The sequence below is a fragment of the Anomalospiza imberbis genome, chromosome 5 (genome assembly GCF_031753505.1).
Source record: "Anomalospiza imberbis isolate Cuckoo-Finch-1a 21T00152 chromosome 5, ASM3175350v1, whole genome shotgun sequence".
Lineage (NCBI taxonomy): Eukaryota > Metazoa > Chordata > Aves > Passeriformes > Viduidae > Anomalospiza > Anomalospiza imberbis.
In genome coordinates this window covers 57,895,893-57,905,358 of record NC_089685.1, presented here as the reverse complement: position 1 = coordinate 57,905,358, position 9,466 = coordinate 57,895,893, and the positions used below count along the sequence as shown (strand labels likewise).

Genomic DNA, 9,466 nt, shown 5'->3' with positions numbered 1-9,466 from the left:
GCAGAATTCTGCCGCGTTATACCACTAAAACTACGATCGGGGCCAAAAACTGGCAGAAGGACCGGTCTGGGTTGGGGGACGCCCGGCGCCGTGGGCTGCGGGGGTGGAGAGCGCTCCTCGCTCCGAGACCCCCACAGCGGGTCGGGCGGGGGTCTGTCATCGCGGGGCTGGGCCGGGGCTTCCTCTCCGCCCCGCCCGCCGCTTCCCGGTGCCTTTGCTCCCCTGGGGATGGGGCTGGGCCCCGTGCGCCACGTCTGCCCCCCGGCAGGGACGGAGCCCATCCCCGTGTGCGTGGCGGCTCCCCGGGGCGGGGGCCGGGGCGGGGCAGGGAGCGTGGCGCGGTCCGGGCCGGCGCCTCCGCCTTCCCTCCATCCTCCCTCCCTCTCTCCCTCGCCCACTCCCGCTGTTCCCGCTCTGCGTACGGCGGCGTCGGCGTCCCGCCATGTCGGCCGCCAAGCATCGGGGCACTAAGGGGGGCAGCCCGCCCGCCGTCAACGAGAAGAGCGCGCACCTCGGCGGCGGCGAGGAGCCGCCGGCGAAGAAGCCGGCGGCGGCGGGGCACGGCCGGGGCGGCAGGGCCGGCGGGGGGGGCCGCTCCGGCGCCGGCCCCCGCCGCGGCTGGGCGATGCTGCTGGGCGCCGCGGTGGTGCTGGGCGCCGCGCTGCCCGCCGGCTGGTACGTGCTGCAGCTGCAGGAGGAGGTCGGGCGGAGCGCCCGGGAGGTGGAGGCCTCCGGCCGGCAGCGGCAGGAGCTGGCCGCCACCCTGGACACCGTGGTGCAGAAGGTAGCGCTGCGCCGGGCACCGCCGGGGACGGGCGGGCTGGGCACCGCCGGGGCGCTCGGTGCTGCTCGGCGGGGCGGGGGGCAGCAGCCGCCCGTGCAGGGAGGCGGGCGCGGGGGTTCGCCCCTTAAATAAGGAGCTGTGCAGCTGTCGGATGGCCTGGCTCGCGGGAAAGCCAACGTGTCCCGTTGCCTCCCCTCCTCTTCCGTGCTCCCTCAAAGATGCTTTCATGGCATTAGAGGGGCAAATGGAGTCCGGGCCGCGGTATTCCGCGTGCCTGCAAACGTGGCCCCGGAGCAGCGAGAAATCCCTGCCAGGCAGCGTAGAGCTGGGCGGGACGGGGCGGGACGGGACCCCGCGACGGTGGCCGCAGCCCCCAGCTCTCCTTTCCAGGGCCTGTGCCTGAAGCCATTTTATGGAATACAGCTCGCACGCTGCATTAGGTGTCGGCAGCGGTGCGGACCCGCAGTTCCGAAGGAGCCTGGTGCCCGTAATTCTGTATCTTCGAGGTCCGCAAATCACTTAACCTGGCGGGGCGAACGAGCTGCTCGTCGCTGCCTGTCGAGTAGGCAGGTGTGCACGCCAAGGGACACGGGGTGGCAGCGCTGTCAGAATGGGGCAGGATCCTGCCTCAGCGTCCCCACGCTCTCGAAAACAAAACCCATGTGAGCTTCACCGAACAACAGAGGCTGTGCCAGAAACACTGCTGCAGTACCCTGCCTCCCACGTTCCTGCCGCAGTCCCTGGCCAAGGGAGTGACACTCGCAGTGTCCAGGGCAGTCCAGGACCATGGAAAAGCTGTGAAGTTGCTGGCACAGGATGTGGCTCAAGTGAAGTGAAATAAATGCTCACTTCCTTCATTTTTTTCACTCAGGCCCTTATTAGCCTCCCAGCTATACTTTCACAAATAGCACTGTCCACTTGGATACGTCCTAGGGTGCCTAAACCCTTTAAAAATGGCATCTGTGATTGCACATCATCAACATACAATTAAACTCCTCTCCCGGGAGCAGGTTAGTTGGTTGGAAGACAGTATGTAAAGTTATGACTAAGTCAGATCAAGGAAAAGGAAATTCTTGTCTCAGCTTGACTGCTTTCTGCATGGCAGACCATTCAGATTCCCTATATTCCCTGCGAGCTTGGGGACAGGCACTGGCAGAGATCTTCTGGCTGTTCAGTGCTTTCAGAAACACGGTGGCCTGCACATGTGGAGATTATATCATCCGTCTTGATGTTTCCTGTCCCATACAACAAGAAGGAAAAGGAAAATTCATGTCAGAGGGGGAGAAGAGTTGTAAACTTCAGGGCTATAGGACTGTGTCTGAAACTAGTTTTAAGTCACTGATGACAGGACAATGATTTGAATTAGCAAAGGCTGTTGCTTTTTACTGCTTTTTAAGCCATTTTTGTAGACTGTTTGTAAAAAGGAAGAAATTGAAATGGCAAGATGTAAAACTACAATACATGAGTGTAGAACTCATGTACATGCAATGTGTAAGCCTTTGTAATCAAAGGATTGGGGATAATTTGCTGCCTCCCATCTCCACATCAATGCAGAAAATCATAAGTATGTGTTACATATTCTAGGAGACGAGTATATAACAGAAGTTTATAAATAGTTGGTTTCAAAGACAACTGAAACTGACTTGCCTTTGTATAGCAGATGGCTGTTAAAGGTGGGGGAAAGAGATCACAGGGTTTCGATGTAACCCATGGAAGTCTTGGTTGCTGTGGTTTGATGACACAGAAATTTACTTGAGGGAGAGGAGAGCATGCTGTATTTCACTGCTTCACAAAGGTGTAGGATTCTGCGTTGTACTTGCAGAGTGCCATCAGCACAGGCTGCTGTGTAGCTTTGCCCTTCATCTGACTGCAGAGAGCTTCTGTCAGGAGTAAGCATTATATAAACTCATCTGCTTAACACATCGAGGAGAAAGGAAATTATGTGGCAGTTTAGTCTTTAACATAGCACCATTCTCAGAGAGGCCAAGGTCTTTTGGTGTTTAAACACAAGATAGTATGACCAGTTAGAGAAAACAGTAGTCATTTGCTGGAGATATATTTTTATGTACTATTTATGATGTTAAATCTTTCAAGGGCTATGGCTTCAAATCTTACCAGCCATGTATGCCAAAAAAGCAAACTCACATGAAGGTTCATACACAGACCAACTGCTTTGAAGCTGTGGGTTTTTACCCCTCTTGTGCAAGGGTATTGCTTTGAGTCTTGGTAGCTCTTGGTTAGAACAAATCAGATTAGAAGCTGGTATATTTTGAAGACCCCAGTCCATTTTATTATATCAGAGCTCTCTGATCTTCAAGTGGCTGGCCCAGATGGGGAATAGCTTCAACTTGTACCATGAACATTGCCTGAATGCAGTGGAGGAGCAGGTATAAAGTACTTCCACCGTGTCAGGTGGGATCCACCTCTGTCAGTCATAGAGTTGCAGAGACCCAGCCCTCTGGAGAGTTCTGGCTATTTCTGATTTCTTAGACTAAAAAAGACAGTTACTTGCAAATATGAATTTGGTGATTTGGTTGAAATGTATCACTGTAATAGGAGAGGGAGGAGAACTTTCCTGTGTTACCCTGTTTGATTTCTGACCTCCATTTATAGTGATACAGAAGATACAGCTCTCTTCTCCTTGTGGAAGTAATCAGAATGAATGACAGCTAAGATGTAACAAAAATGAGGTTGGTAAGTCAGTCAAATGACTGATGCCCAGCTGCAATGTGTATGACAGTATTACCTTCTCCACCCCTTCCCCTTAGCTCAGTTCTAATTTCCTATGGGAGCACTAGAGAATTCAAGTGTAAGGAATATAAGGGTGGTAGAAACCCTTTTGCTGAAGAGGGAGATAAGAAGTCATCTTAGTGGGCATTGTTCAAACTGCGGGGATCTGTCAAAGCAAAGGCAAGTCTCATGGCCAAACTCTACAGTCTTCGCACAGTATAGACTTTCATGAAAACTAAGAAGGATTTTGCCAGGGATTTGCAAAAATACATAGAAATAACTTAATTTCTAATTAGGATATCTGTTAGGTCTTTAGAAAATAATGTCTAGGTTCTGAGTCAAGGAACTGCTGGAGCCTGCTTCATTTGAAAAGAAAAAAAGGCAGCTCTGTGTATTTCTTTCTAAAACCATATAAAATATACTTCTTTCTATTTATAGAATAAAACCACCCCTCCAGCTGTGTATCTAATCAGTAAACATGGCAGCCCATGTGGCATGGCTGATTAATATACCCCTCAGACACAGGGAGTAGTGTGAGGCAGGGCAACGTGCATTACTCAGCACTTGCCATCCTGCCAAAGCCTTGAGGTATTTTCTGTGTGATGGATTCCTCTTGCAGCCAGTGGGAGTTCTTACATTGCTTTACTAAGTTTAAGAAAGTACAACCCACACATGCTCAAAAAGGTTTCTCCACAGTCTTAGGCCTGATGCTCTGCTTGGCCTCAAAATTAAGTAATGTGTGCTTCCCTGGCCTGGATCTTACCTTTAAATGTGAGAGTAAACAAACGTGGCAGCCCCTCACTCCTTGACCTTTTCCCTCTGGCTGCTACTAAAACCAGCTGTAAAGATAGTTTTTGTAATAGGGAAGTTTAATAGTGTACCTGATGCAGTGTTAGGAACTTTCTGTTAACCTGAGCTAGATGCAAGGCAGGCCCTTGGCAGCTGCTGTGCTTTTGTTCTCTGTGTGTACATACATGAGCCCTGCTCACTGTGAGTGTGTGGGTGTATGCAGGAGTGGGAAAAACAAGCTGCTAACTATTTAGAACATTAAAGACTTCCTAATTTTTTTTTCTAATCTTAAAAAATAGTTAACAAAAAAAAATCTCTTGTGTTTCCGCTGGTGTCTAGGAGCAGCAAAATGTTATTACTATTTCCATTCCTTGGCCCATCCCAGCTCCCCCCTCCCTCTAATTTTACTTGTTGCTCTTTCTTGTCTACCGCAAAACTTCTTTTTCATGGTCAGGAATTGTTCAGGTATTCATGGCTGATAAAATATAATCCCAGTTTTTCTGTATTCAGAAACTGATGCCAGATATTCTTTTGGTTTGGTTCCCTCCCCACCCCCTTCCTTTTTCTAAAGACTTGAGGTCTTTAGAACCAGGAATCCTATATGGGACGGATGGTTCAGGAATCTGCATGGAGACTCTGGAGAACTGGGTTCCTTTTTCACTGCCACAGATTTCCTGGCTCATGAGTGGCAGGTCAGTGAGGCCAAGGACCCTTAACAGAAGGTGTATGTACTATAGAGCTGTAAGGCTCAAGATGCTGGTTTTTTTTGTGCCTCCAATATCTGTATGCCACTGGACCACTTCAGGTATGGGGCATGAAGGATTGCAACATAATAATTTCATCTGGTAACAAGGGCTATAAGGATTTTGGAAAAAAGTGTGAAATTGTTGGTATTAACCATGTGTATTTCTGGCCCAGGTACGTTCTCTTCAAACCACATTTGGAGAATTTGAATCCATGATGAAAATTGTTCAGCAGAAGCAGGAGGTGAGCGAGAAGGCTGTTAAACAAGGGGAGAGTGAAATAAACCGGATCAGTGAAGTGCTTCAGAAGCTGCAGAATGAAATTTTGAAAGACTTGTCTGATGGCATTCACATGGTGAAGGATGCAAGGGAACGAGACTTCACATCTCTGGAAAACACAGTGGAAGAGAGACTAACAGAGCTGACCAAGTCTATAAATGATAACATTGCTGTATTCACTGAAGTCCAGCAAAGGAGCCAAGATGAAATCAACAATATGAAAGCAAAGGTTGGTTCACTAGAACAGGCAGATGTGTATAAACATGAAATTAAGGTGCTAAAAGATGCTTTTGATGAGATGCAAGCATCCATGAAAATGAAAGAAAAGGACATAGAGACCTTGAAGAGTACAATAGACTCCATGGAGTCTGATGTGTACACTGAAGTGAAAGAGTTAGTCAACCTCAAACAGGAACATGAGAAGTTCAAAGAGGCTGCGGACACTGAACACCTTTCATTAAAAGCTTTACAAGAGAAAGTTCTGAGAGCTGAGGATTCTATTATGCAGCTCCCTAGTGACATTAAAAGACTTGACGAAGATTTACTGCAAGTTAAAGCCAACCTCAACAAATGGGAAGATAATGAACTCTTCAGAAAAGCATTAGAAACTTTTGGGAAGAACAGTGGAGGACTGGAGTCTCGATTGAGGCACATAGAAGACAGCCTAGAGTCTCTAGCATCTGTTGCTGCTCAAAACAGTGAAAAGTTGGAATCTTTCCTTTCGAAGGAGGCAGAATATGAGAATAAGCTCAATACTCTAGAACAAAGCATTACCACTCTTCAGGGACTCTCAGATACAGATGTAACTTCAGTCACAGATGTTCTGAAAAATCTTGGTGAGGCGCAGACTTCACTGTACAACGATGTGGAAAACTTAAAGAGAAGCATCAGTGACTTGCCATCCTCTGGTGCTCTCCAGGATGTCCAGAAGCAAATTAGTACTTTGTTGGATCAAGAAAATCTTCAGACAAGTCAAACACATTCTCAAGGTTACCTTGAAAAGTTTTCTTCTATGGAAGGCTCTGTAGATGAACTGAGATCTTCTGTTAGCCAGGTCGATTCTGATTTGAAAATGCTAAGAACTGCAGTGGATAGTTTAGTTGCCTATTCAGTGAAAATTGAAAATAATGAGAACAGCTTGGAGTCTGTGAAGAGCTCAGTGGATGACCTGAGGAATGATCTGGAAAGGTTGTTTGTGAAAGTAGAAAAAATACATGAAAATATTTAGGCAGTGGTGCTCCTTGGGCAAATAATGGGTTAAGGGGAATAGCTTTTGTATGCCCTGTTTTTTACTCTTTTAAAAAGCAATTTGATACCTCCAAAGAGAATAAGAATACTTTAATAATAGAGACAGTTCTGCTTATTTCCTTTATTTCTTTTCTACATAGTGTTTTTGGAGTTTTTGTTGTTTGGTTTTTTCTTTCCCCTAAATTTTGTTTTAAGAAAACACAAGTTTAGTTGGGGGTTGAGTTTTTTAAAGTTTCATCTTCTCTATGAAGTTGTACCACTGTTAAGTGTAGTGGTATAACTACAGCCTCGTTAGCATGGGCACATATTTAATGGCATGAAGGTGTTTCACACTGACACAAGATACCCCACAAAGAAGGGCTACAGCTGTTCTGGTACCCAAAGCATACTGCTGCACTCACTGAGGATTTTACTGGTATGTTTTGGTTTAAGAAGCAAAACTACATGCTATTTTAAACTGTTCACTGTGGTGAACTTTAAGAGTGGAGAAGGTGTGGAGCACCTCATCTGTTTCTGCAGTTTGGGATTCAGATGTGTGGTCAGTTCACCAAGGGTCAGCTGAGCTGTAGTGTATTTCTGTGAGACCTTAATCTGTACCAAGGAACTAACAAAGTCTGAGGTAAGTGGCATTGCCTGGGGCTAAGGCCTAGGAGATTCATTCTTTATGATCACAGGCTTCTTTGCCAGCATCTTCAACTGCTGGTGCAGAAGATCCATGCTTAGGAGGGATATCTGAAGGATGGGATTAATTTCAAGAGGGTACAGTAATATTTTTGTTATATTTTTAGACTGTTTACATGATTAGGCTGTGTCTTCCTTGGAAAGATCTAATTTGGTCTTTGATAAGGGATTTTTCTGTAAAAATCATCACAAATTTTAGGAAAGGGAAGGACCAAAATTGCACCTGTTGTGTTCCATATATAACAAGCATGCTAACAACAGCAATAATACACTCCCAAAACACACAAGAGGGAAAATCACCGTGAAATCAGCAGAATTGCTTCTATGGTATATACATTTCCCGGTTTTCACACAGCTGACAGTGACCTGAACTCTTGTTACGTATTCAGGACTTGGTGCCTGATTCTTGTCACTATTTTTGTCACCAGGTGTCTGGCTGGGGCATTGGTAGCAAAGGATCCTTCTAGGAGACCTCCTCTAGGAGAGGGAGGAAAAAGTGTCATAATTCTATAGATGGTCTTTTAAAAACCACTTATTCGTGGAGCTTCTTTGGTTTTCTGTCTTTTTGGAAAGGATTTCTAATATCCCTCCTTTTCAAGTTTACTTTTGAACTTCATCCAAATAATTGGTAAAGAAGTCTGCATGTGGTTACCTTGGAAATAGGCCGTGGGCATCATGCCCACCTCAGCTTGGACCAGACAGATCCTCAACTGTGTTAGATAAAAAATTCCTAGAAATAGCATCTCCCAGAAACAGGAACAGCACAGGTGAAAAGGAGTTCTCCTAGGTAAATAGGATACTGAACCATATCCAGTGTTGTTCCACTGTAAACAGGAAAGAATTGCTGTCAGAGAAAGAGGGAGCCATGGCATTAAAGTAACTGTTGTCACTGTTGGAACTGCACTGTTCTTTGTTGACTTCTCAAGTTCTTGAACAATGTTGTTTAGGTTACTGTGAAATGAACTGTATGGCTTATTTGCAGTATTTTTAATACATAATAAACATTTGGAATATTCTTTGCACCTTTTTTTTTTTTTGATTGCTGCTTGCTTATTGTTGTGTTTCCTAGGGTGCTTCCAGCGGAGTACAGGGAAGTGCTTGGGGAAGCACCAGATGTGCTGCAGCCCTGTACTTGTTCTCAGCTTCCACAGGGAAATGTTGAGGCGCTTTTGCCTGCTATGGAAGCAGCAGGGTTTGAGTCACATCAAGGTGTTGCTGTTGACCAGCAGACTCAGGAACCTGAGAAAGTGATCATAAAGTGTGAAATACCTGATCTGTGCCATGAATGAGTTCTGTGCCAGACACTGCCAGCAAGGCCCCTCTAAGACTTCCTCAATGCCCAAGGCTTGTAGTACAGAAATAATGTGCAGAAAGAACCTGTGTGATACTTCTACAGTGGCCGCTCCTTCTGCTTAGCTTGGAATGCTGGATTGTAAGGCCCATCAACTGATATCATTCTCATGATGGATATCTGCCTTTCAAAAGCTTGGGAAAGGGTAATTTCAGGAGTATAGGCATCATCATATCCTGGCAATTCTTGAGGCCAAAGTCACAGAAATAGGTAATAACTCTTTAATTAAACTACATGTGCTTGACAAAGCAGGTGAGCACCCAAGCCCTTCTGTCTAAAGATATTTGAGGTAACCCCAAGTTGGCAGTAAGCTGGCTGACAGCATGCAGTGACTTTATAGTAGCTGCATGATGTTGGAACTTCAGCTGTTTTAAAGCCAGTAGTGCAGCTGGGCTGTATTTGATCTCAAAGATTAAACAAAGAATTACTAATTACACTTCTAGTACTGAATTTTTATGGCAAGCTATTGAAATTATTTATCTCACTAAATGAGAATAATAATTCTCTGTAAATAATAAAATGTTTGAAGGCAGGCGCAGAGGCGAGGATCCCTTGGCAGAATGGTGGCTCAGCTTTTATGTCTGGTTTGACATTTTCATCCAATACAAACATTTCCTGATTTCCTCATAAATGCTCACAGACCACATACAGACCTAATTCTGCTCTTTACTGTCATTATTCAACTTTGTAATAAAGCAGTGGAGAAGGTCTTAAGCAAGACAGACTGTTGTCAGTGTTCCTTATTCTACTGGGAGTTCATCAGTAACATGCTGTTACAGTAACAAATTTCCACATAAATTGTCTTACCTGATTGATGGGGTATTGATTGGGCCTGTTCATTAACACTTGCCTTCATTTTCG

At 45.8% G+C, this 9,466-nt stretch overlaps 1 protein-coding gene across 2 annotated transcripts; it reads left to right on the top strand.

Annotated features, from left to right (window-relative positions):
- The first annotated feature begins 224 nt into the window (after positions 1 to 224).
- CKAP4 (cytoskeleton associated protein 4) lies at positions 225 to 8,276 on the top strand. Of its 2 annotated transcripts, XM_068191044.1 has the most exons (3): positions 232 to 784; positions 5,222 to 6,247; positions 6,308 to 8,276. In XM_068191044.1, exons 1-3 carry the CDS (start codon positions 443 to 445, stop codon positions 6,551 to 6,553), a joined length of 1,614 nt encoding a protein of 537 aa, XP_068047145.1. In that variant the 5' UTR covers positions 232 to 442; the 3' UTR covers positions 6,554 to 8,276. The 2 variants fall into 2 exon arrangements, with proteins under 2 accessions (XP_068047144.1, XP_068047145.1); XM_068191043.1 differs by having other exon boundaries at positions 225 to 784; positions 5,222 to 8,276.
- Positions 8,277 to 9,466: the final 1,190 nt, after the last annotated feature.

Coding starts and splice junctions, on each gene's coding strand:
- CKAP4 (XM_068191043.1), top strand. CDS start 443: ATGTCGGCCGCCAAGCATCGGGGCACTAAGGGGGGCAGCCCGCCCGCC. Junction 785..5,221: donor TGGACACCGTGGTGCAGAAG/GTAGCGCTGCGC, acceptor TTTCTGGCCCAG/GTACGTTCTCTTCAAACCAC.